The following is a 25,389-nucleotide window of genomic DNA, read 5'->3' on the forward strand; positions in this document are numbered from 1 at the left end:
AAATATTATATTATAATTTTTTTTCCTTTTCTCTCTCTCTTTTTATAATCAAGTGGGAATCTTTATCATCAGTTCAGTCTTTGTGTTTAAATCATCTTTAGATTTAGATAAGACTAGTGGTTGAGTCATTTCATTTTACTTCTCTTACCCCTTTTTTGTCAACATTACAGGTGAGCAAACTTCTTTATTCTGTCATGGTCAATTTTTTCATTTCACAAGTTGCAATCCCTGGCCTTTGTTTTTCAGGTAGAATTTCTGGGTTTTCTTTTTCAGGTCTTTGTCCATCTGGATATTTGATCAATTTTCTATCTTGGCTTGGCTTTTAAAGCTTTGTTGGGAGAAATTCTCAATAATATAGTTTGATGTTCATTTGATTGGTCTGTCTTAGATCGGTTTATCTGATTTTAGGATTGTTCATCGATGGTTTTTTGGAAAGTGGATTGTGGCCTTTTGCTCTCCCAATTTTGATTTCTTAACTCTGTTTCTCAGCTTGGTTTTACGTCTTCCCGCAGATACTTGAATTGTCTCTTCTCTACTTTATCCTGTATCTATCTGCTATCTGGACTTTCAAAAAATTTGGGTTTTTGAAGCTTTTATTCCCAATTACACATAATTTTATGGAGTATTATCCGTTGGAAGACAAAAGGAATGAATTAGTCATCAGAATTATAGTGTCTGAACGTTTCATTGTTCGGAAGGCCAGTTGACGGATCAACTACTATAGGGTAAATATTAAGCAGATGCATCTAGAAGCTAAAACTCGAGCTCTCATTCCCCTGTTACCATCTAGAAGTATAAATTTGTTAACCATGAAAGTTCTCGGTTTTGAAACTGGGAGGATGTCCCAGTTTCCTGTTTCATCAAGCTTATGACTTTCTGTTTCTGTTACTGAAGTTCCCAGTTGCTTAATGCAGGTACTTAGATAGCTATATCAATTTTCATGTGATAACACATTGTCACTATCATTCGAATAGTTGATTGATGGGGTCGGAAGGGCCAGCAGCAGTAACCATCCATGTGACTGGTTTTAAGAAATTTCATGGAGTTTCAGAGAATCCAACTGAAACAATTGTTAGTAATTTAAAAGAGTATACAAAAAAGAATGGTTTGCCAAAAGGTCTTATTCTCGGCAGTTGTAGTGTGCTTGAGACTGCAGGACAGGGAGCACTCACTCCACTGTATCAGACTTTGCAATCTGCCTTAAATGGGAAGGATTCTGAATCTTCAAGTTCTGGGAGAATTATTTGGGTTAGTTACTCACTTACTACTGTGTAGTAATTGCTTACTTTCATGTATGCATGTTAACATCATGGCTGCATTAAGAAAGTGCATCCTGTTCTTGGTGTTGAATTCTCTTATTATAGCACTCTTGCGGCAATGAACTGTGAACAATTTACGAATAATTCCTTTTAGCTTTGCATGAAGTAGGCAGGAGGCCTTTTTAGCTTACCTGCTTTATGCATACTAGAGGGTGATTATAACTTTCACATAGTTCCCTGCCTCCCATTTTTTCTCATAAAAATGTCAAAAAGGGAAAAGGGTAAAATCTCATGTAATTTAATGTTGATAATGTGCCAGCTGAAATTCATATGTAATGTAATGTTATGGGATCTACAAATTAGTCAATCTGGTAATCTGAGATCAGCTATTATTTTCCAGCCATCTTTGTGCTTTCTTGGCCACCTTATATACATGAACAAAGCACGCTTGCAATAAGTGACGCCTATTTTGATGCATTATTGATTAGGGATTTTGTCAACAGATGTTATCTTAATAACTTGTCTTTGGTGCAATCAAACTCATTGCCTCATAAATTCACACCTCATGTTTCTTGTCCATTCTGACTTCTTCAGCTACATTTTGGAGTCAATAGTGGTGCAAGTAGATTCGCTATTGAGCATCAAGCTGTGAATGAAGCTACTTTTCGTTGCCCTGATGAAATGGGATGGAAACCTCAGGTTAGATATTTTCCTTTGCCCCTTTCATAGTGCATCTGCAATTTGTCATGCCTCTTCCTTTTCAACTTTCTTCCTTTTGCTAATTGTTTTGTATTGTTTGCAGAAAGAACCCATTATCCGTGCAGATGGTGGAATTTCACGTGTACGACAGGTAATATGGATGTCTTTAAAGTATAGCTGTTCATGTTTATCATGGTTAATTACATACATTTGAATATGCGATTCATCTCTTACCTCCATCCTTAAAGAGTTTCCTCTGTTCCCGCTGTGCAGACTTCTCTTCCTGTTGAGGAGATTACAAAGGCCCTAGCAAAGAAGGGTTATGAGGTGATGACTTCTGATGATGCAGGACGGTTTGTGTGCAATTATGTTTACTATCACTCCCTTTGCTTTGCGGAGCAGAATGGGACCAAATCACTCTTTGTCCATGTCCCTCTCTTCTTGACCATAGATGAGGAGACCCAAATGAAGTTTGCTGCTTCCTTATTGGAAGTACTTACTTCTCTATGTCAGTAACATACTGTATCGGCTCACATTTTTATGTCCAGGAATTAATACGGTTTTACTGTTGTTGACCATGTATGTGAGTGTGGATGGAAGGATGCATTAAGGCTTCAATAAACAGATAAGTGTATGTGAATGGAAGAATGGATTTCAGCACATACACCTTATGTATTTCTTTTGTTTCTCTAAATACTTCCTTTGGTGCTTGAAAATTTCTCAGAATCTTCATGTTAATATGTGAATAAAGTTTCAGATTGCTTCCTTTACCAGAACGTTTGTCTGTAATTCTCCAGTTCCGAGTCTATCTTCTTGCTCTTTTGTCTAAGGTTGTGCAACTGTGTTTCCACTCTCTTATCTCTCTAACTAATGACTAATGTCATGTGGTTTGCTCTTTTTAATGGCTTCTGTAAATAAGGTTGAGCCATCTGTTCCTATGGTGCAGAAGCTAGAATGAAAAAAGGATTGAGCTATAACATGTCAGGGGAGGTTTTGCACACTTCAGATTACTTTCACTTTCTCATTGTCACCTTCACCATCAATCCTTATAACAAGTTTCTTGTTAAACATTTCTGTCTGTTGTACGTTATGTGTTGCAAGCCAGCTTAATTTAATGTCATTTCATGCTGTGATTGGTATAGGTCCATCAATGTGCATGAAGCAGTCCAGAACACTTAAAAAGAATAGAAAAGTTATAATCTTTGCCCTTGGGTTGTCCAGTTCTTTGAGTTTGTTTCTGCAAATTCAAATCGTTCCATTCCTTCCCATGCCAATACTCTGCAGTACAAACTGATTAAAATAGTTTGTGAGCTTGACTTTATTATCAGAGTAATGTTGTTGAGCGCACACATCAAGTCACTCTGATGCAGCCCCACCTAAAGTGTTTGTAGGGAGAGAGAGAGAGAGAGAGAGAGAATGATGGGTGATAGGGAAGATAATCTCGTGCACCGACCTCCCACAACGGATTGATTCAATGAAAGTAGATAACTACTCATTCCAACCCATGATGGCATATAGAAATGGTAGCCAAAGTATTGGTTTCAAACCTTTATTAATTAAAGAAAGGAAGGAGGTTGCTGATGTAAGCTTCCATGAAAAGAGAAGTTTCTTTTTCTTGATCTATGTCACTCGACACAGTTGATTAATCTAAACATTTTTACATGATAATTTGATTCAACACCTATCAACATAATTGTGGGCTAGCAGCTGTGGTTTGCTGATATTTCTTGGCCAAGAGTCAGGTCCATCAGGTGGCATTCTGGTTCCATCAATCTTCCCATCACCATCGATAAGGAAACCAAGGTCGATATTAGTCGTTCTTTATTATTACTTTTTTTTTTCTTTTTTAAATTCATAATTGGTTATAGAATACCCTCATTGTTGAACCGAATTAGCAACATTATTACCTGAAACACAAAGTCATCAGTCTTACAAGGTCCTGTAAAAATTGTAGATTGTAACATGAAGGAATGGCCATCAGGAACAAGGAGAACTGCTGATTCAGCTTGGCAGGCCATGTCCCAGGCCAGCTTGAATGCTTGAGTATCGTCAGTGATACCATCCCCAACAGCACCAAAATCAAGTACATTGAAGACACTGGAAGGATTATTAGGGGACTTTGCATTGTAACCTGGACTAGCGGCAGCAGCTTCTGGGGCAGGTAAAGGTGGAATAGATATGTGAGATACAATGCGGAATTGTTTCTTGTCTGTGTGGCGATGATATCTGCTTTGAATGCTAATCAACAAAAAGCTTGAAGAGATAGAGAAAAGCAAGAGAAAAACTTGATGGCCAGGCATGTTGAGAGTGGCTTTAGCTTGAATGAGGAGGGAATAATGAAACTCTAGTCTACTTATAGAGCAAAGCCCCCCACTATCCTAGGTTTGGCCTATTCACTAGGTATAGCCAAGTTACCACTTTTGACAATTAAAAAATTTGTCACTTCTTTCTCACCTAGAGATGATGATCATACATAGAGGAGCAAGGTCCCCACGTTTTGGGAAGTGGAAAAAAGGTAAAGAAGAGTTCAGCAGAGTATGTGACCACTTACCACTTGGAGCAGGAGAACAACTTGCAAAGAGATCACGGCTGAAAAGAATCAGTTGCAATGTAGTCTCTTCTTATACTAGGAAAGTAGGAATTCTCAGTGGAAGGCTCCTTTGGATTTGGGGTCAACTCAGTCTCAATCTGCAACTGAGATTATAACTATGGCACGAAACAGACCACAGCTCCATTTTCCATTTAGGGGTTGGCCTAATGTGGAAGCTGCATTCAAGCAAACTAAAGCTAAAGGGCATATGGAGGGGGGGCAGTAGTAAAGTCAGAAGTGCATGCTCTTGCCATTTGCTTCATTGACTCCCCGTAGTCCCAGTTTGTTTATTTCAGAAATGAAAGTTTAAGCACAGTAACTTGGAATCAAAGATGAAAGGAGGTTGTTACTTAGTAGCAGGGGCGGAGCCTCCTTATGTGATGGGGGGTCATGGCTCCCCCAAAATTTTTAAAATTTTTTTCATAACATATAAAAATTTTTAAATTTTTTTATATATTCTATTACTTGCTCTCTCAAAATAATGTTTTATTTAATAATTAATATAAATAAAAAATAATAAAATGATTTCGCTTATCTCACTCAACTTTAAATTTTTTTAATTTATTATTATTTTTTTTTATTCTATTTGTTCATATTTTGTAAGCTTCTATAAATGTTCTTTTTCAAATTTCTACAAACCATTAACCATGTTTTTTTTTGTTATGTAATATGTGGTAGCTACCTTCTACTTACCATGTTCTTCTTTTTTATGTTACATAAATTTTATTTTTTATGATTTTAATTTTTAAAAATTAATAAATTATTATATATTTCTCAAATATAAGTTGTAATATTACATTATTACTTAAAATTTCATCAACGTATATTTTTTTTATTAATCCTGATTATGTAAGAGAAAATTAACTTGAGTATATTTTTTTATATGCTTTACATTTTAGGTTTAGTTAAAATGAAATTCTCTTGAATATATAGTATTTAAATAATTCTGATTACATAAAAAAAATTATTAATCTTATATATCGTTTTTAACTATTTATATTTTACAAATTATAGTTTTATATTTAATTTCGTATCTCTATTATCAATATTTTTATTATTGATTGAATTTAACATATTAATTTTTTAAAATTTTTAGCTCTTATTTAACTATGTTTGATCATTTCAATAAAATCTGACTAGTTTCACCCCTGCCTAGTAGGTGGTGAGAAAGCTTCCTTTCTTTCCTGTCAATCCACATGGTCACTTTGAGATTACCATTGTTAAATTTTTTTTTTTCTAGTTTTGGGTCAAGAGAGTACATAAAGCATCTTTTGTAAATTGTAATGCCTTACAATAATGGTTTCAGTACTGAAAAATAGCCTTCATGATGACAGATCCTTAGCTTCTCAAGGTGACATGTTTTTGCCAAGTACCCACTTCAATCTTCCTTCTGTCTAATGAGATAGAACCCAACCTAGCTGGTTTTAGCATCCTTAAATAATTCAACTTCAGCCCCTTGCAAATCGAATAAGGAGAATGGATAACGGTTTCATTCTTATTGCAGTCCATTAGCAAGTGGGTATAAACATAAAATTAATAGTCTACCTCTACCTGCTTCCATATACTATTATTACATATAGAACATAGGATGATTACAAAATTCATGGAAAATGAGAGTAGTTTACATGTAGCTGCACAGCAACAATTTGGATCTGAAGGGCAGTTTTCATCCTCAATTTGTCTGTTCTCCTTGGCAGGAATGTTTGACTAAGAGCACTTAATTAACAGTGGGAATCTTTTGTCTAGCTTGGCCATAGCATCTGCTTTCTTGTCTCTTTCATTTTTCTGATTGTGACACTCATTTTTCTTCTTAAGTCATGCATCGCTCACATAGTGGAAATTTGATCATCTTCCTTTTGGTTTTTGTTTTTAAATTAATCAAAAGCTTGATGACTCTGTCAAATACAAATATGATGCATTATTGAACCATCACTTATTATTTGTCAACAAATCACAGTTTCAATGATACTTTGCAAGTGGTTAGGTTTTCTGGCATAAACTACTGGAGAAAATTTTTTGAGATATCAGATAATGAACATGAGACGTTTGGTAACAAAGTGGTGGGTTCTTTTCTTGGGCCGGTCAAGGCTCTGTTGCAGAACAACAACTCAACTTGGATACAACTTCTGAGGGGGTGTATCATACCAGGTAGGGACAGAATTTCATGATTACACTGAGACAAACCCAACTTAAGCCAACAAAGTCTGGAATGTCATAACTGAAAGGCTTACCACAATACTCGAGAGAAAATTCTCCCCAGGAATACCATAAACTAGATCCTCTAGAAAGAAAAAATGAAATTGAACAAGCTCAGTACCATAAGAAACAAAGATGAAAAAGACAGTGGGGAGCAATTCAAGGTTGTGTCTTTAAGGATGTATTTACATGGAGTCTATCTGATCAAAAAATGAATTGATGACATTATCCTATGTCCATAGTTGAGACTTTTATGTATTCCTGTACAGCTATACACTTTTTTCATGAATCAATCGCACACAGAAGGAGAACAAAGCAAAGGAAACAGAAAGGTGATTGTTTTATTTAACATGTACTAACATAACCATAAACAGCACAGCTTTGATATTGAAGAACAAGTAACAGAAAAGTATAGCAGCAGTGGTTATATCAGTAGCAACTGACAAAATTGGCGTCTAAATGAAATAACAGACTTATCCCCAATCCACAAAGGGAAGTGGAGGATATCCACCCTCAGGTGGAGGCTTCAGGGATGGCGGCAGATTGCCCCACGACATTCCAATACCAGCTCCCTCCACACTACCTGTAAATCACAGCAAGATAAAAAGAATAAGCAGGAGAAGAACCACAAAAAGCCAAAAGAAAGGGTGATCACCCCCACCCAGTTACGCTCCCACTTGTCTGGAGGAGGGTCTTGAGAGTTATAGTTCCTACTTGTCTTGAGCATTGAAACTAGAACTAAGGCTGTTGGTCCTGGTCAGATTTTATTATAAAAATCTAAGATGATTTAGACATCCCCATTGCTTAACGTGAATCAATAAAATTCAAAATCGAAATGACCTGGTGCAGGTGCAGCTGCTGCTTGAGGATTTGCGCCTCGCGAATCGTTCTTGGGATGGAAGTATTTGCAGTTATCTCCGAACTGGCAAAATCCCTTGAAGAAGGAAAAAGAAGAAACAAATCCAATTGAATTAATGAAGTAAACCCAGAAGAGTTTGGAGAAGAGAGGGATGTTTACCGTTTTGACGAAGCGATTGCAGATTCCTTTTGCAAAGGGTTCAGTTAAACTGTGATTGGGATCTGCAATTGAATCGTAGAAGAAAGAAGGAAAGCAGCCATTTGATGAATAAACAGTTGTTGGATATATATGATAAGTAAGGAGGCAGTACTGGCAAAATACCATTGGCGTTTTGGGAGTGGTACCATTGAGCTTTGGCACGGAGGTGTTGGAGACCCTGCAGGTGGCGTTTTCGAGCAGAAGGGGTGTCTTGGAACTGCTTCTCGCAGTAGTCGCAGTTATACTTTCCCAGCGGCATTTTCTTTGTCTTCTTCAGTTCACAGGCCGTTGTCGTCTACTAACAAACTGCCTGGCCTTTTCTTCTGTCACAAACCCAGGAATGGTTGATCTGCTAACTCAAGATGCAGTTGGAGCAGCCTTCCCTAGGCTTGTTCGTTGCTACTTTGTTTTTGTTTCATCCCTTGTGCTTACTTTCCAACGACCAATCAAAAATTTCCCACCAGTTTCGGTTGGGAACAAGGGAAATTCTCGCACCATCTTCTAGTCTTAATCTTACTCTTTAAATCTCAATGGCTTGTATTCTTCTAACAAGGTAGAAAGTAGCATAAAAACTCCTAGAGCTGTACGAATCTCCCATCGTTGGGTTTCCCTTTTTCTCTTGTTTCTCATTGATGCACTCCCACAATATAATTCTTATTTGTTTTGAAAGCATTTTTCAACCCAAAGAAGAAAAGAAAAACCTGGTTACAGCCTCGGGATGAAATGATATCACTTGATTTCCTTTGCTGGATATCCATATTTCCATTCAGGAAAACACAGGGCAGTCTAGAGAGTGGGCTAAAAGCCGGTATAGTTATAACTTAACAAGGCAGCAGAGCATCGTTATGGAAACCAAACCTGCTTAAATAGCTGCCCATAACTGATATACGTTCAAATAAACACAGATCTTTTTCCTTCTCCGGGATTACAGACTACACATCAAAAGTAAATGATGGTTTCAATCTACTGTGGATGTTACAATCTGCCGTGATATAGGTTTTGGAGTTTGGACACGAAGATTATGTCTAAATCTGCTTTTACATAACAGGGTAACACAACACAGGCATACAACAATAATAAATTGGCATAGATATAGAAACAACACAGCTTCCATAAGATATTACACTTTTTTGAGAATTGGTTACATTTTGCATCAAATCACAATCCAAGAAAAGGACATTGCTTTCTAGCATGCTCCGGGATCAATTTCGCCAATATCTCTACTGGAACACCATTCAGCTCTAGTAGACAGAACAAACACCACCAATAATAATCAATCATACATCTCAACAAGAATCGATAAGCTTATGATAAAGAAAACATCGCAGAATCATTCCTACCATGCGATTTAAAGTTAAATAATGGCGGAAGGAAACGGCCATTCGGCAAGCGGGCATTTGGATCACGCAACTCGTCAAAGAAAGGATGGATCAAGGCATCTAGCTGCAACATGAGCAACATTTGCAATATGAGATGCATGAAGCATATCAAAGAATTATGTAACTCACCATCCACGATAACTTCAGTTCTTCTATCACCTCCACCAAACCCCCCTCCCAAAAGTGAAAAAATAAGGATAAAACACATTTAACTTTTTCCTCTTCCTTGATTGAGTAATTAACGTCAAGGCCAAGGGAAAGTGGAAGAGTTGACAAACACACTACTAAACCAGACAGATACTGAATTTTAAACTACTGACTTTTTTCTCAACTGATATTGTCAACTCCCTTTTCATCATAAAAAGGAACCTCCATGCTTGGAGTTTACTCCAAAACAAGGCAAATTGAAGGAAAAGCACAAAGAGAAAGAAGAAGCAAAAGAAATAATATAATATAAAGATTTTATATACTCACAGCAGTGCAACGGAGATTTGGAGAGTATTGGAGTAATCTTGACACCAAATCAACAGCTTCAGGAGGCATTCGCCTATGAAATATCTAGAACAAAAAAAAAATGGTAATTGCATGATAAGGTTATGGAAATGACCATTTGAACACCCTTTCTTTGATTGTTAATACCTTGTGCCATGGGTGAGCCTTAATCTGAGGGAATTTGAACTCTGTATAGTTAGGGTTCATGCACTTAATTTCCTCTCGTGTTGGAGTGCCCAAGACCTAGAAAACAGTCACATAATTACAACAGTTAAAGAGAACTGGTCAATTTGACGTTGGAAATGACTAAAGGAAGCTATTATGATACGAAACATGACATTTATTATGACAAAGTAAGTACAACCAAAGTTAGTAGCTTGAGTACACCAACCAAATGACACACCCACAAGGAACCAGGGATTTCATGATGTTATTGTTAACAAAAACACTTAAAGGAAACATGATAAATATGTCAATTTCTTATGGCAATGCATATGTCATCTCATGTCCTACCGTCAATGTAATCCACACAAAGAAGTTTCTTTCAAGTATTACAGATACATGTATATGTATGTATATATATACATTGCACTAAAAACTAAATTAGTCAGAAATTGAAATACCTTAATAATCTCAACAAGCTGGTCAACGCCACTCTCACCAGGAAATAGAGGCTGACATAAATATCAAAAGTTTAATACAACATCAAGATTAATTTAAGGCAATAATAATAATAATAATGAATACATATGCACAAGCTTCCTACCTGTCCAAGTAACAGCTCAGCAAGGACACAGCCAGCAGACCAGATGTCAATGGCTGTAGTGTACTCAGTTGCTCCAAATATTAGCTCAGGTGCTCTGTAATACCTTGAGCAAATGTAGGATATGTTCGGTTCCCCTTTCACCTGCCAAGATAAGAATATATGAAATTGTAAGACCTAAGCCAAAATCAAAGCATTGATACTTAAAGAAGGAAGTCAAAGAAAATAGATATCACAACATACCAAGACTTTTGCACTTCCAAAATCACATAGTTTCACCTGATGAGTATGAGGATTTACCTGCAAGGAGGAAAAACCAAAAGCCGACCTCAATAAGTCACTGAATTGCCAGGTATAAGACATTAAGATCATGTTAAAAATAAAGATACTAGTCAATTCATTCATTTTGCGGATAAAGAAAAAGGGGCACTACTATAATCAACCAACAAGGTGATATGACTATAGAAACAGATATTTGAACTTACCAAAAGGTTTTGAGGTTTAATGTCCCGATGACACACACCAATGCAGCGATGGATATAAGATAATGCCCTAAATATCTGCCAAGCATCAATCTTTATTAGCATCTCAAACAATTTAAAGAACACAATAGAAACCAAATTTTGGAAAACCGACCCTCTACCTGGTACGTATAAAGTTTCACATATATCAATGGCATCCTTTGGTTCAACTTGTTATAGTGCTTGATCACGCGATGAACAGTTTCAGGCACATACTCGAGTACCAAATTAAGATAAAGTTCATCCTTTTCAGTTGTTGAAAAAAAGCAATGCTTCAAAGCCACAACATTTGGGTGGTCAAGAAGACGCATTGTTTGCAGCTCACGATTCTTGTACCTCTTATCTTGAAGAACCTTCTTTATAGCAACAGTTTCACCTGTCTCTAAGCACTTTGCCTAAATTTAAAAGAACATCCATTACTATCCTAAAAACCAATATTAGTTCAGTATTCCACCTTTTAGGAACAAACAAGAGGGTTTCTTACCTGGAAGACAACTCCAAATGATCCATGTCCAACCACACGTTCTGCCATGTAACTTATTGTCTGGAATTTTAGAGAGAATAGTGTTATATGGAAAGAAGATGTCATTTGATGATATTTTTTGAAAGACAAAGGGGAAAAGGATGAAAAACCTGCACTAGCTCACTCATTGCAATAGCATCTCAAGGCAGAAGAAGAATACCTGTTTTGGCTGACCATTTCTACCACCAATGGTTGTCACAATTATATGCCCTGTCTCTGTCCCATTACCATCCACAACTGTTGCTTCCATTTCCTACAAATTTAAGATGATCCATGAGTGGCTAGTTGCATATGTGTTGGTATTAATCAATGAGAAAAATGCGAAAGCAAAGCAGATTATAATGATAAAGGATAAAAAAAAAAAGTCAAACAAAAAGAAATACACACTTTGTCATCTCTAATTTTCATGTCATTCATCTCCTCGGGTAACTTATCTACACCTGCAGCGTTAGATTCTCTTAAAACAGAAGTAGGCGCCATGCCCACAGAAGCCATCTGTAGGACAAAAGAGTGTCCTATTCTTGTTAATTTTCCACCTCAAAAGCCAATCATTTATCTGCAATGCAAAAAGGGAAAAAGTTGTTAATAAACTCAACTGAGAAATTACTAATATGCTACAGCAATATTTCATTTCTCCATCATTTGTTAAAACCCACATTATTTTTCACCTGATCACAATAAAGTTAACTATAAAATCAAACAAACTCAAAATATACTCAAAAACAATAAAGTGAAGTAAGCCCTTTGACCTACGTAGCAGTTCAAGCTTGCAAACAATCACTCCACCGGTTTCAAAACCAAAAAAATTCAGCAGAGGCCCATTTTTTTCATCCAAAAAAGCCAAGTACAACAGTTTTTAAGTCCATCAAAGCACAAATCTTTTATCTTGTATAAATTAGGAAATCTCCATATCTAGCTTAAGTTCCTTATTAAGTAAAAAAAAAAAAATATAGAGCCAACCCAACTTAAAAGCTAAAATACCAAAGAAAAAGAAGCATAAAAAGATAACAAAGTTTAGCCACTTTAATTAATTATAAGCACGACTTCTCAACTTTTTTTGGGGGGATTTCAGGATATGAATACAGCTCATCATTAAGGACTCATCAAGCAAATTCACACCAGCAACAAAGAGGAGTTCTTTCCATTTAAAAACTGAGTATTAAATATGCAGAAACAAAGAAAAAAGCACAGAGGATATGAGAGATCGATATCTATACAAGGAAATCGAGACAACAAAAAACCCATCTTCAAACTTCAATCCATTCCTCAATAATACTCAAAAAGTAATTTTTTTTTTTTAAATACAAAACTAAAGATCTCACAGGTAAAATTCAACCACAAAAAAAAATCTGAGAACTAACAAAAAAAAACTGCAGATCCAAATCTGATGACCACCAAAAAATCGTACCCGATCCAAATCAATTAAAGAAAAACCGCAAAAAAAAAAAAAAGGAAACCACAAATTCTATATTAAAAAATGCGAAAAAAAAAAAGGAGAAGCAGAGGATGATATACCTATCGATTGAAACGGGAAATTGAGAGGAAGAAGAAACAAAAACGACGCGGTTGAGGTTGAGGCCACACAGAGGATTAAGCGGTAGCGTAGAGGAAAGGGAAAATAGGGGAAATAATGGGTAAATGATTTTGGGTGGTTATATATTTCAGCTTTCCCATTTTGGTTTTCTTTTATTATTCCGTTTTAGTTTTTTTTTTATGGTGGTTTGGATGCGCTGTGGCAGTCAACGACCAAGGAGGCCTTTTGTTTTTTTATTTTATTTTGTGATTTGGGATTTATAATAAATTAAACAAACAAATAATTGTTGAATATTCTTTTGGATTTTTTCTCTCTTTTGACTCTTCAAGCTACCCCTCCCTTTCTTTTTTTTTTTTTTAGCTTTCATAATAAAAAGGATTAACGTTTTCAAATTTATAAACTTACTTAAATTTTAATTTCAGAATCTAAAACCATATAAGATTGAACTTAAATTTCAACCGTCGTAACATTGAACATATAAATGACGTTTGATACTTTACAATGCAATGTGATTACAGAAAATATAAATATGAATAAGAGATGAAATAAATTTCACGTCAATTAAAAATGAAATAGATCTTAATATATAAATATAAATCTTTCATAATGCATATATAAAATTACTAACTATTGTACTTACCTCGGAATCACTCATAACATATATAAATTGGTCATTTAAGCAAGTTATGTGGTATTAATTGTTAAGCATTAAAGAAAGAAAAAAGAGAAGCTTTTTGCTCAAGTAATATAGGTATCAAAGTTGGGCTCAAAACCCATGCTTGGGTTGGGTAATCAAAGTCCAACACCAACACTAACCAGTACTGGGACTAGTACAGAATGTAGTCTGTCCAATTTATACACCATACCATTGACAAAATATCAATGACCCAAATCACAAGAACAAATAATTTGATGATGATAAATGCTCTCAAATTTTTACTCATCCTCAAGTAATTTCATCTTATGATTATTAATTAATGTATCATTATTTTTTATACATATAACAAATCAATTACTAATAGAATTTCGGATAAAATTCGAATATTCTAAACATGGTACCTATGTGTCACATGAGATATATTATGGTATGTATATAAATAAATGGTAATTATGATATTTATGAAATGATGAATGCATGTAAATATAAAAGCAGAGAAGAAAAAGGGTTGAGGTGAAATTCATGGTAGAAAATATTTAGCCTAAAAAAATAAAAGGATGAAAATGGTGTTGACCTAAGTAAGTAAAAGGAAAGCAGAGGAGGTGACTCAAGGGAAACCAGACCCGGGAGACATATAAAACCAGGTTTCCAATTTCAACAAAAATCATATGATTCTTCGTTGCTTTCCTTCTCCATCCGTTTCACCATTGCCATTATCTTCTCTTTCTCTGTTTCATGCTAATACCTATCCTCAAAGTGGTCTTTTCAATCTGATCCATTCTCTCTCTCTCAAACCCACCCATCTGATCCGACTTTAGCATCTATCTAAATCTAAAACAGATCAAATATTCCCTTCTTTTTTCTTTTTTTTTTTTGCTTTGGGTGTGTTCCTGATTCACTCGGATGATATCGCGGGGAGATTGTTGGCCTCCAAGTAATCGCCTTTACGTTTCCAATCTTATTGCTATGCGCGTGACTGTTTCTTCCTTTCAAAAAATTATGTTTCTTTTTGGTCTTTATGGACAGTGAAACCAAGGATCAATGGCTTTATGTTGGAAATCTGATCAATGGGTTTTGGAATTTAGGTTTTTCTTATCTGAAAGTTTGAGGATTTGCTAAACAAAAGCTGCTTAGGCCTTTCTCTTGGAGGTGAGTTTGGGTTCATTGAAAGGATTACGAGTTTGAATTTCGGTTCTGTGATTATGGTGTTTTTAGTGAATTCAAAGTTAATATGATGGAATTTGTTGCATCAGGATTCATACGGGTGTATCAGGCAGCTGCTGCTTCTGCTCAAGGGGAAACAGACAACTGTAAGTGTCATTGTATTGCTCTATTTAGTGCCAAAAAGAACCCTCTAAAGCTGGCATTTTTATTTGATTTTAACTAGTTGGCTTAGAGTTGTGTTTAGTAAAATCTGTCAATGGATTCATAGATGAAGCTTTTGACTATGGAGGTTACTTCTAAGTGCATGTATCATATAGCTAATTGGGAAAAATCTATTCAGGTTGAACTATTGCCAAATGGAGAAGGAGATGGGAACTGATAATTATTTGTTGTTTATCACAGTTTATGCTGATTGTCATACTCAACAAGCTAAACTCTCCTGGATTCAAGTTTGGTCTTTAAGTAATTCTCCATGGCTGAAAGCCGGAATAGGAATGTCAAGCCTGCAAATGGCAAGCCACCACCGGCTGCCAACACATATGCCATCAACCTGGATAACTTCAGTAAGCGGTTGAAAATTTTATATTCACATTGGAATAAACATAATGCTGATCTGTGGGGTGCTTCAAGTGCTCTTGTCATAGCAACTCCTCCTGTTTCTGAGGATCTGAGGTACCTGAAATCGTCAGCACTAAATATTTGGTTGGTTGGCTATGAATTCCCAGAAACCATTATGGTTTTCTTGAAGAAACAGATCCATTTCTTGTGTAGCCAGAAAAAGGCCTCTTTGCTTGATGTTGTGAAGAAGTCTGCCAGAGAAGCTGTTGGTGTTGAAGTTGTTATTCATGTGAAGGCAAAAGGTGATGATGGAACTGGTCTAATGGATAGCATTTTTCGAGCTATCTATTCTCAGACAAACTCTAGTGATCATGCTGTACCTGTTGTCGGTCACATATCAAGAGAGACACCTGAGGGAAAGTTTTTGGAGACATGGGATGAGAAATTAAAGAATGCAAAATTTGAACTTAGTGATGTAACAAATGGGTTCTCAGACTTGTTTGCTGTCAAAGATGAAACTGAGCTTACAAATGTGAAGAAGGCTGCATTCTTGACTTCATCGGTTATGAGGCAATTTGTGGTGCCCAAACTTGAGAAGGTTATTGATGAGGAGAGGAAGGTTTCCCACTCTGCACTGATGGATGATACAGAGAAGACTATACTAGAACCAGCTCGAATTAAGGTGAAATTGAAGGCAGAGAACATTGATATTTGTTACCCTCCTATTTTTCAGAGTGGAGGGGAGTTTGATCTAAAACCAAGTGCTTCAAGCAATGATGAGAACCTTTACTATGACTCTACCAGTGTAATTATATGTGCCCTTGGGTCTCGATACAACAGCTACTGCTCCAATATTGCTCGAACTTTTCTGATTGATGCCAATTCCTTACAAAGCAAGGCTTATGAGGTTCTCCTTAAAGCTCAAGAAGCAGCCATTGATGCTTTAAAATCTGGCAACAAGGTGAGCTCTGTTTATCAAGCAGCAGTCTCAGTAGTAGAGAAGGATGCTCCTGAATTAGCTGCAAATTTGACCAAAACTGCAGGAACTGGAATAGGTCTTGAGTTTCGTGAGTCAGGGCTTAGTCTTAATGCCAAGAATGATCGAATCTTGAAACCAGGGATGGTATTCAATGTGTCACTTGGTTTTCAGAACTTGCAAACAGAGACAAAGAACCCCAAGACTCAGAAATACTCAGTGTTGCTTGCAGATACCGTCATTGTTGGTGAGAAGGTACCAGATATTTTAACTTCTAAAAGCTCTAAAGCTGTCAAAGATGTCGCGTACTCATTCAATGAAGATGATGAAGAAGAAGAGAAGTTAAAGGTTAAAGCTGAGGATAATGGTAATGACACCTTATTCTCCAAGACAACACTCAGGTCAGACAACCATGAAATGTCTAAAGAGGAGCTACGAAGGCAGCATCAGGCTGAACTTGCTCGCCAGAAGAATGAAGAAACTGCAAGGAGACTTGCCGGTGGGGGTGCTGTGGCAGCAGATAATCGTGGTGCAGTGAAGACTGTTGGTGATTTAATTGCATATAAAAATGTTAATGATCTGCCCCCTCCTAGGGATTTGATGATTCAGGTTGACCAGAAGAATGAAGCTATCCTCTTACCAATTTATGGAAGCATGGTTCCTTTTCATGTGGCTACAGTGAAGAGTGTGTCCAGCCAACAGGACAGTAACCGTACCAGCTACATCAGGATAATATTTAATGTACCTGGCACCCCTTTCAGTCCACACGATGCAAATTCTCTCAAGTTTCAAGGATCAATATACTTGAAAGAGGTTTCATTCCGCTCCAAGGACTCAAGGCATATCATTGAAGTTGTACAGCAGATTAAAACACTCCGCCGGCAAGTTAATTCAAGAGAGTCTGAAAGGGCTGAGAGGGCAACCTTAGTTAGTCAAGAGAGGCTGCAGCTTGCATCAGCCAAGTTCAAGCCAATGAAGTTGCACGATCTATGGATTCGTCCCCCTTTTGGTGGTCGTGGTAGAAAGCTGACAGGTTCACTTGAAGCTCACACGAACGGATTTAGGTATTCTACTTCAAGGCCTGATGAACGTGTTGATGTAATGTTTGGAAACATCAAGCATGCCTTCTTCCAGCCAGCAGAGCGGGAAATGATCACTCTTGTGCACTTTCATTTGCATAATCACATCATGGTTGGTAATAAGAAAACCAAGGATGTGCAATTTTATATTGAGGTGATGGATATAGTTCAGACATTGGGAGGTGGAAAGAGATCTGCCTATGACCCTGATGAGATTGAGGAAGAGCAACGTGAGCGGGACCGAAAGAATAAAATTAACATGGACTTCCAGAACTTTGTGAACCGGGTTAATGATTTGTGGGGGCAGCCCCAATTTAAAGCACTTGACCTTGAATTTGATCAGCCCATGAGAGAGCTTGGCTTCCATGGGGTCCCCCATAAAGCGTCTGCATTTATAGTGCCAACATCAAACTGCCTGGTTGAGCTAATAGAGACACCTTTTGTGGTGATCACCCTAAATGAGATCGAGATAGTTAACCTTGAAAGAGTTGGTCTTGGGCAGAAGAATTTTGATATGACTATTGTATTCAAGGACTTCAAGCGGGATGTCCTTCGGATTGACTCGATTCCTTCCACATCACTAGATGGCATCAAAGAGTGGCTTAACACGACTGACCTCAAGTATTATGAGAGCAGACTAAATTTGAACTGGAGGCCTATACTGAAAACTATTACTGATGATCCAGAAAAATTCATTGAAGACGGTGGATGGGAATTTTTAAACATGGAAGTCAGCGATTCTGAGTCTGAGAACTCAGAAGAGTCTGACCAAGGGTATGAGCCTTCAGATGTGCAGTCTGACTCAGGATCAGAGGATGAGGATGATGACAGTGAATCATTGGTCGAATCTGAAGATGATGAGGAAGAAGACTCAGATGAAGACTCAGAAGAAGATGAAGGAAAGACATGGGAAGAGTTGGAGAGGGAAGCAAGCTACGCAGACAGAGAGAAAGGAGATGATTCTGACAGTGAGGAAGAAAGGAAGAGGAGAAAGATGAAAGCTTTCGGTAAGGGTCGGGTACCTGATAAGAGAAATCCTGGTGGCAGCCTTCCGAAGAGGGCCAAATTGAGGTGACATCCTTTTGAAAACCATGTGGCAGTTTCAGCAACCTAGTAAAAGATGGTAGTCATATTGAATGCTAGTAGTTGCTTTTAAGTTTGGTTGTAGCATACTTTAATCCAGGTTTTAGTTGTTGCTTTCTATCGTCTGTACGTGTGTTCAGTCAACTTGTTATGAACTCTTAAAATGTAAAATAGTTGAGATTAAAATTATGGAGGTTTTACATGTAATCTTAGATGCATCTCACTTGCTCTCCTTTTGATTCTTTCTTCATAGTTTTATGAATTTAATAACCAGACAAAAGGTATTAGGCAAAAGTCATTAGGTTTTTCGCTAATGCATGAGCAACCTGACTGACTCGTCGTGGAACAAGGGGAAAACAGACTGACCAGCATCTATTCACTAAATTCTTTATGTCAGCAGGTAGATGCTTGTCACCATATCAGTATTTCAGCTTATCAGAAACAGGCCTAATTTGCTTGTTTAAAACATTAAGTTTTAAAGGCTACTAAATAATATCTTTCTTCCTTCCCTCCACTACAAACAACCGTAATGTAATCATCCTGGGTCATGACAAATGACTAATTTGCAGAATTTGGAAGCATTTATCACCAAAAGAATTTTGGAAGCATGCCAAACTAACGAACAGCAAAAAATAAAGGAAAAGGAGCCAACCTTTGCTTCTACACTTTTCTTCCTCCAGTGCACCATTGCAGGAATCTTCTCTTCCTTGTATCCAAGAAAGCTTTTTCATGTGAAATAATGGCACAAGAAGATGCGGCCAGGAGCTGAATAGGCATTTAATTAGGTGAACAAGTATGTTATACATCCAGTCATTCTCAAGGCGATAACAAGTACAAGACAAAGGAGGATGCACTTACACTTGATGAAACTCAAGGCCAAGGTAAAGCTAATGTTGAAAACTATGCTGAATCTAAATAAAGCACCAAGTGACATCCACTTCATTCAAGGAGAAAATGAGGAATGGCGGATAACTATGAAAGGATGCAGCCTGACTTGTTTTGAAAACAAAAACACAAGAATTTCTTTAGACATGCAAGCTCTAAGCAATTCCCACTCAGAATGGAAATATTGGCTAAAGGACAGGGCATTCTTGTGGCTATGGTGATTTATAATAAGGCACCGATAGGTCCTCATCAAGCTTCTTTCTAGGACTGGATTCTTTGAATTTCCTAGTAAACGTATCCACTGAAAAATAACTATACGGTAATTCAGTGTAGTGCCACTACTTGCTTGATCCTTTTTAGATGTAGCCAGCAAGATCAACAATCAAATTAATGTTCTTAAACCTGATGAAATTAGAGCATGTGAAGGCAATGGCTAGAAACAGCAGGCACTTACCTCCTGGATGAAGTCCGCGACCCCTTTCCTTTCAGGACACCTAAACCCACAATCCTCAAAAAATTCTAGAATATTATCATGCAGACAATGACACACTATCCTCCCTGGCCATCAAAATAATGTCATCAAAGAGATCAAATGTTTCTGGCGCTGGCTGAAGAAGTGAAACCAGTAAAGTTGCACCGTAATATGCTCTAGCTGCTGAAGACTAGCAACAATCTGAAAAGAAGTAGAACTGTCTAAACCATTTGTCATCTCATCCAAAACATGGTATATGCATAGATGAAGTTAAAAAAGAAAAAGAAAAAGAAAAACCTCTTTTTTTTTACATTCAAATAACTGTTGGGTGGCAACCACACACACTCTAAAGCCCAAACAAAGCATCCCAAGATGTGAATGACTTCTTAGAATAGGTAATATGACACACTGATTCATAAATCCAGTCCCATAAACCTGAAAAACAGAGCAAAAATCCAATAGAGGAACATAAACAAACGAAATAATAAAACTTTTACTTCCATTGAACTGATGCCACCAATTTACAACCAAAATCTTGCCTCCAGACAATCCAACTTAGTGCCTAACTGCTTAAGACAAAGGAACAAGATCCTAATACAGTTCAGAGCTATGTTAGAAAACTACATTCTTCTAAAGCACCAGCTGCTACTAAAATCATGTTTAACATTAAAAAAAAACTGACCATGTAAAAAAAAAAGAAATACTATCACATCTATCGTAGCTTGGAACGTTTGGAAATAGCACTACTAGGTGGAGCTCGAGATTTCCCAAAAGTCTTCATTTTCCTTCTCCTCCTATCCTCCTCACTGTCCGATTCATGCCCTTTCTCCCTGTCTGCATTGCTTGCCTCCCTCTCCAACTCCTCCCATGTCTTTCCCTTCTCTTCTTCTGAGTCTTCCTCAGAATCTTCCTCCTCTTCATCCTCAGATTCAACCAGTGACTCACTACCAGAGTCATCATCCTCTGACTCAGATTCAGGCTCTATATCAGATGGCTCATAACCCTGATCTGAATCCTCTGAGTTCTCAGAATCTGAATCACTAGCTTCCAAGTTCAAAAATTCCCAACCCCCATTTTCTATGAAACTCTGCGGATCATCAGTAATTGTCTTCAAAATCTGCCGCCAATTCAGATTCAGCCTGCTCTCATAATACTTCAGGTCTGTAGTGTCAAGCCACTCCTTGATACCATCAAGTGAGGTTGAAGGAATGGAGTCAATCCTGAGTACATCTCGCTTGAAGTCCTTAAACACAATGGTCATGTCAAAGTTTTTCTGCCCAAGGCCAACTCTCTCAAGGTTCACAATCTCAATCTCACTTAAGGTAACCACAAGGAAAGGAGTCTCTACCAGCTCGACCAGACAGCTTGAAGTCGGCACAATAAAAGCTGAGGCTTTGTAAGGGACCCCATGGAAGCCAAGTTCCCTAAGAGGCTGATCAAACTCAAGATCTAGGCCATTAAACTGAGGCTGCCCCCACAGATCATTCACCCGATTCACAAAACTCTGAAAGTCCATGTTGATCTTATTCTTCCTATCCCTCTCCCTTTGCTCTTCTTCAATCTCATCTGGATCATAGGCAGACCTCTTTCCCCCTCCCAATGTCTGGACTACATCCATAACCTCAACATAAAATTGCACATCCTTAGTTTTTTTGTTTCCCACCATTATGTGATTGTGCAGGTGAAAGTGAAGGAGAGTGATCATCTCTTTCTCTGCAGGCTGGAAGAATGCATGCTTTATGTTTCCGTACATAATGTCCACACGCTCGTCAGCTCTAGTAGTAGAATATCGAAAACCATTAACATGAACTTCAAGTGTTCCAGGAATCTTTCTCCCACGACCACCAAAAGGAGGACGAATCCAAAGGTCAGACAACCTTATTGGCTTGAACCTGTTCCCTGCAAGTTGGAGTTTCTCCTGAGTAACCAAGGTTGCCCTCTCCGCTTTCTCAGACTCCCTGGCCACAACATGCCGACGAAGTGTTTTAATCTGCTGTACCACTTCACTTATGTGCCTTGGATCCTTGGAGCGAAATGAGACTTCCTTTAGATATATTGCCCCTTGATTCTTTAAAGAGTTTGAATCATGGGGACTAAAAGGGGTCCCTGGAACATTAAATATTATCCGGATAAAGCAATTTCGATTGGTATCCTGCTGGCTGGAAACTGTCCTTATAGTAGCCACATGGAAAGGGACCATACTACCATATATTGGCAAGAGTACAGCCTCATTCTTTTGGTCAATTTGAATCATAAAATCTCTCGGAGTGGGCAAGTCATTGACATTCTTATAAGCAATCAAATCAGCTGAAGTCTTTGCAACTGATCGATTATCTCCAGTCCCACTTCCACCAGCAAGCCGCCTAGCTGTTTCTTCATTCTTCTGACGAGCAAGTTCTGCTTGGTGCTGCCTCCTTAACTCCTCCTTAGAGATCTCATGATTATCTGACCTAAGTACTGTCTTAGACATGAAGGGGTCAGAGCCATTAGTTTCAGCCTTCACTGAATTTTCTTCTTCTTCCTCATCCTCATTGAATGAGTAAGCCACATCCTTGACAGCCTTGGAACTTTTTCCAGTCACCACTTCTGCATTTTGTTCACCAACAATAACTGTATCAGCAAGCAACAGAGAAAAATTCCTGTTCTTTGACTTATTACTCTCACACTGCAAGTTCTGAAAACCAAGTGACACATTAAAAACCATTCCTGCTTTCACTACACGATCATTCTTCGCATTGAGATTAAGCCCTGACTCACGAAACTCAACACCAATTCCTGTCCCGGCAGATTTGGTAAGATTCAGAATCAACTCAGGAGAATCCTTCTCAACAACTGAAAGTGCTGCTTGATATACAGCACTAATTTTGCTCCCAGATTTCAACATTCCAATTGCAGCTTCATGGGCCTTAAGAAGAACCTCATAGGCCTTGCTCTGAAGTGGACTGGCATCAATCAAGAAAGTCCTGGCAATATTTGAGCAATAACTGTTGTAGCGAGCTCCAACTGCACATAAGATAACACTGGCCGAATCATAGTACAGATTCTCTTCATTACTTGCAGTACTAGGTCTGAGATCAAACTCACCCCCACTTTGAAATATGGGAGGGTAACAAATATCAACATTCTCTGGCTTGAGCTTTACTTTGGCCAGCTGTGGATTCACTATGGCTTTCTCTGTTTCATCCATCAAGGTAGCATGGGTGATTTTCTTTTCCTCATCAATCACATTCTCAAGCTTTGGAACCACAACATTGTTCATCACATTGTAACTTAAGTAAGCAGCTTTCTTTACATTCATAAGCTCTTCTTTATCCTTCACAGCAAACAGGTCAGACAACCCATTGGTTACATCCGTAAGCTGAAATGTAGCACTTTTTAGTTTTTCAGCCCATGTCTCCAAAAGCTTCCCTTCAGGAGCCTCCCGTGCAATGTAACCCAAAACAGGAGCATCATTTTCATCTCCTTTGTATTGTGCTCTGATGGACCGAAATATAGCATCCATCAATGCAGTTCCATCATCACTCTTTGCCTTAACATGCATTACAACATCTACCTCTACAGCCTCCTTAGCAGATTTCTTCACAACTTCAAGCAGAGAAGCCTTCTTCTGGCTACACAAGAAATGAACCTGCTTCTTTGTGAAAACCATTATCGTCTCTGGAAACTCATAACCCAACAACCAAATGTTTAGAGCTGATGATTTCAGGTAACGCAGATCTTCTGAAGGTGGTGGTGTTGCTACTGCAAGGACATCAGAAGAACCCCAGAGCTCAGATTTCTGTTCATTCCAATGTGAATACAACGCCTTCAAACGTTTGCTGAAATTTTCCAGATTGATAGAGTAAACACTTCCTAATCCAGTAGCTGTTCCATTTGGAGGCTGGCCATTTGCATTCCGATGATCAGCCATTTAGCAGCTATTCTGCACAATTAAGTAGGGTTAGTATTAACCAATAACTAAAGATGATAAAGGAATAAGATGTAACTGTAAAAAGGAGGGAAATGTCTACCTAACAGTTCAAGACAAATTGCCTAAAACTTAAATTTAGGGCTCGGCTAGCATTATAGGAACCTTCAAACACTTCAGAAACTACTTAATCAAAGAAACAAGTGCAATACACCAACATTTTTCACTCTTCATAAATAAGCATTCAACAAACTCAGATTAAAAACCACCAATTTTAAGTTGGATTAGGCTTGAGTTCCACAAACTAATACTAGAAAACACGTAAAACCTAGGTTTACATCTCCAAAATATCATTCGGAACCTGTCGAGCACTTGAACTAGTCATCATATGAAACTCATATTCAAAGCCAAATTAGGGTTTCAAATGATGCCAAATACTTAAAAAACCCGCTAAAGATTGAAGGAATAGAATGAGAAAACTCACATTTCCAACTCTGCAGACAATCTCCTTCAATTTTTCAGACGGAGAACCCCCAAGCTTCGGAGGCGAATTAGGATTCTCGCCTCTGCGGCGGCCTCGCACTAACTAGGGGAATGCGAAACTAGGGTTAGGGTTTCGAAGAGAGCAGCAGAAATAAACAGAGTCGCAAACCTGTTGCCTTTTAAAAAATAAACAAAAGGTTTTACGAAAGCTAATAGAAGCTAAGATTGAGCGGCGAAGAACAACGAGGAAATTTTGGGGGAATTTTCTTTTCGATTTCGCAAATCGAAGATTAAATACAAGCAAAATCTGGGAATAAAAATGAGTGGAAAAATGGAAGGGGAGAAAGGAGAAAGAGAGGGAGCGACGTTTGTTTTCGATTAAGAGAAGTCTAGAGACTGCTTGCCTTTTTATACGTCGATCGACTACAAAATGGGGCCTGAGAGTTCCAAAATTTTACGGTAGATGCCACCATCTTTCTGCGACGAAGTTACGCAATTGTCCTTGCTGACGTGGATCCGATATGCCCCTTAGTTTGACGGGAAGGACAATTGATGTCACAAAATCCCCCCATAAAAGTGGCTGCAACTTAAGTCATTACGGCCTTTCCTAGGGGGTAATTTTGACAAATGGCGTTTGGCGCTTGTTGGGGAAAACCGGAATTTCATTTGTTTTTAATATAAACCATAGTCTAGGCGGGATTAATGAGGGGAAACCGTTCTCATCCAAACGGCGCCGTTAGCGGTTCGGATAAGCTAGACGTTGTCGTTTCGTCGTACAGTTGATGAACTGCTGTTTGTGATTACAGGAAATGGGCGGGAAATAGATTCCGACCCCCTCAAATGTGGCGGGAAGGAGGCTTACTGTGCTAATATGTATGCTTCAGGATTGGCTTTTGTCCCCAAGTTTAAGGGAAGATTGTTTACAAGTACTGAGTAGTACTTGTATTATCTTTATTCCATAATAATATAAGGTTAAGTTTCATTTATTAAAAAATTAAGAAAATATATAATTTTATTAAACAAATTATCGGTTTGACATTTTCTGAGAACAAAAATTATTTCTAAAGAGTTAATTGAGGAAGAAAAAATATCCCGGGAGTATGATATAAAT

General features: G+C 37.8%; 5 protein-coding genes across 9 annotated transcripts; 2 read left to right on the top strand and 3 right to left on the bottom strand.

Annotated features, from left to right (window-relative positions):
- The first annotated feature begins 35 nt into the window (after positions 1-35).
- On the top strand, positions 36-2,734 carry LOC18600615 (Peptidase C15, pyroglutamyl peptidase I-like protein). 3 transcript variants are annotated; one of them, XM_007031161.3, is made up of 5 exons: positions 36-170; positions 915-1,248; positions 1,854-1,958; positions 2,062-2,109; positions 2,232-2,734. In XM_007031161.3, exons 2-5 carry the CDS (start codon positions 982-984, stop codon positions 2,472-2,474), a joined length of 663 nt encoding a protein of 220 aa, XP_007031223.1. In that variant the 5' UTR covers positions 36-170; positions 915-981; the 3' UTR covers positions 2,475-2,734. The 3 variants fall into 3 exon arrangements, with proteins under 3 accessions (XP_007031223.1, XP_007031224.1, XP_007031226.1); XM_007031162.3 differs by having other exon boundaries at positions 153-246; XM_007031164.3 differs by lacking the exon at positions 36-170 and adding an exon at positions 330-725.
- A 4,330-nt stretch (positions 2,735-7,064) lies between these two features.
- On the bottom strand, positions 7,065-8,202 carry LOC18600617 (C2H2 and C2HC zinc fingers superfamily protein). Its single transcript, XM_007031166.3, has 4 exons — positions 7,925-8,202; positions 7,763-7,824; positions 7,585-7,678; positions 7,065-7,327 (listed from the first exon to the last, which is right to left on the bottom strand). The coding sequence occupies exons 1-4, from the start codon at positions 8,058-8,060 to the stop codon at positions 7,218-7,220; spliced, it is 402 nt and encodes a 133-aa protein (XP_007031228.1). The 5' UTR covers positions 8,061-8,202; the 3' UTR covers positions 7,065-7,217.
- Positions 8,203-8,644: 442 nt separating this feature from the next.
- On the bottom strand, positions 8,645-13,163 carry LOC18600618 (shaggy-related kinase 11). The gene is made up of 13 exons (XM_007031167.3): positions 12,995-13,163; positions 11,867-12,035; positions 11,640-11,732; positions 11,441-11,500; positions 11,079-11,351; positions 10,921-10,995; positions 10,679-10,735; positions 10,439-10,579; positions 10,296-10,346; positions 9,820-9,915; positions 9,655-9,738; positions 9,142-9,244; positions 8,645-9,042 (listed from the first exon to the last, which is right to left on the bottom strand). The coding sequence occupies exons 2-13, from the start codon at positions 11,972-11,974 to the stop codon at positions 8,960-8,962; spliced, it is 1,224 nt and encodes a 407-aa protein (XP_007031229.3). The 5' UTR covers positions 11,975-12,035; positions 12,995-13,163; the 3' UTR covers positions 8,645-8,959.
- Positions 13,164-14,263: 1,100 nt separating this feature from the next.
- LOC18600619 (FACT complex subunit SPT16-like) lies at positions 14,264-18,738 on the top strand. Of its 2 annotated transcripts, none has more exons than XM_007031170.3 (4): positions 14,264-14,605; positions 14,698-14,820; positions 14,925-14,981; positions 15,238-18,738. In XM_007031170.3, the coding sequence occupies exon 4, from the start codon at positions 15,308-15,310 to the stop codon at positions 18,521-18,523; it is 3,216 nt and encodes a 1,071-aa protein (XP_007031232.3). In that variant the 5' UTR covers positions 14,264-14,605; positions 14,698-14,820; positions 14,925-14,981; positions 15,238-15,307; the 3' UTR covers positions 18,524-18,738. The 2 variants fall into 2 exon arrangements, with proteins under 2 accessions (XP_007031232.3, XP_007031231.3); XM_007031169.3 differs by having other exon boundaries at positions 14,757-14,820.
- Positions 18,739-20,370: 1,632 nt separating this feature from the next.
- Positions 20,371-24,652, bottom strand: LOC18600620 (FACT complex subunit SPT16-like). 2 transcript variants are annotated; one of them, XM_088806519.1, is made up of 2 exons: positions 24,280-24,652; positions 20,371-23,805 (listed from the first exon to the last, which is right to left on the bottom strand). In XM_088806519.1, the coding sequence occupies exon 2, from the start codon at positions 23,796-23,798 to the stop codon at positions 20,601-20,603; it is 3,198 nt and encodes a 1,065-aa protein (XP_088662645.1). In that variant the 5' UTR covers positions 23,799-23,805; positions 24,280-24,652; the 3' UTR covers positions 20,371-20,600. The 2 variants fall into 2 exon arrangements, with proteins under 2 accessions (XP_088662645.1, XP_007031233.3); XM_007031171.3 differs by having other exon boundaries at positions 20,371-23,810.
- Between the last annotated feature and the right edge of the window lie 737 nt (positions 24,653-25,389).

Source organism: Theobroma cacao, chromosome 5, assembly GCF_053813885.1.
Source record: "Theobroma cacao isolate CCN51 chromosome 5, ASM5381388v1, whole genome shotgun sequence".
Taxonomy (NCBI): Eukaryota; Viridiplantae; Streptophyta; class Magnoliopsida; order Malvales; family Malvaceae; genus Theobroma; species Theobroma cacao.

What these genes read in the sequence shown, in the direction of transcription:
- LOC18600617 (XM_007031166.3), bottom strand. Translation starts at nt 8,060, where the DNA reads ATGCCGCTGGGAAAGTATAACTGCGACTACTGCGAGAAGCAGTTCCAA. An exon ending in CCACTCCCAAAACGCCAATG is followed by an intron (nt 7,825 to 7,924) that starts GTATTTTGCCAG and finishes ATTCAATTGCAG; the next exon opens with ATCCCAATCACAGTTTAACT. An exon ending in AGCAGCTGCACCTGCACCAG is followed by an intron (nt 7,328 to 7,584) that starts GTCATTTCGATT and finishes TGTGATTTACAG; the next exon opens with GTAGTGTGGAGGGAGCTGGT.
- LOC18600619 (XM_007031170.3), top strand. Translation starts at nt 15,308, where the DNA reads ATGGCTGAAAGCCGGAATAGGAATGTCAAGCCTGCAAATGGCAAGCCA.
- LOC18600618 (XM_007031167.3), bottom strand. Translation starts at nt 11,974, where the DNA reads ATGGCTTCTGTGGGCATGGCGCCTACTTCTGTTTTAAGAGAATCTAAC. An exon ending in AGCTTGTTGAGATTATTAAG is followed by an intron (nt 9,916 to 10,295) that starts GTATTTCAATTT and finishes ACTGTTTTCTAG; the next exon opens with GTCTTGGGCACTCCAACACG. An exon ending in AGGCTCACCCATGGCACAAG is followed by an intron (nt 9,739 to 9,819) that starts GTATTAACAATC and finishes TTTTTGTTCTAG; the next exon opens with ATATTTCATAGGCGAATGCC.
- LOC18600615 (XM_007031161.3), top strand. Translation starts at nt 982, where the DNA reads ATGGGGTCGGAAGGGCCAGCAGCAGTAACCATCCATGTGACTGGTTTT. An exon ending in GTTCTGGGAGAATTATTTGG is followed by an intron (nt 1,249 to 1,853) that starts GTTAGTTACTCA and finishes TGACTTCTTCAG; the next exon opens with CTACATTTTGGAGTCAATAG. An exon ending in GAATTTCACGTGTACGACAG is followed by an intron (nt 2,110 to 2,231) that starts GTAATATGGATG and finishes CCCGCTGTGCAG; the next exon opens with ACTTCTCTTCCTGTTGAGGA.
- LOC18600620 (XM_088806519.1), bottom strand. Translation starts at nt 23,798, where the DNA reads ATGGCTGATCATCGGAATGCAAATGGCCAGCCTCCAAATGGAACAGCT.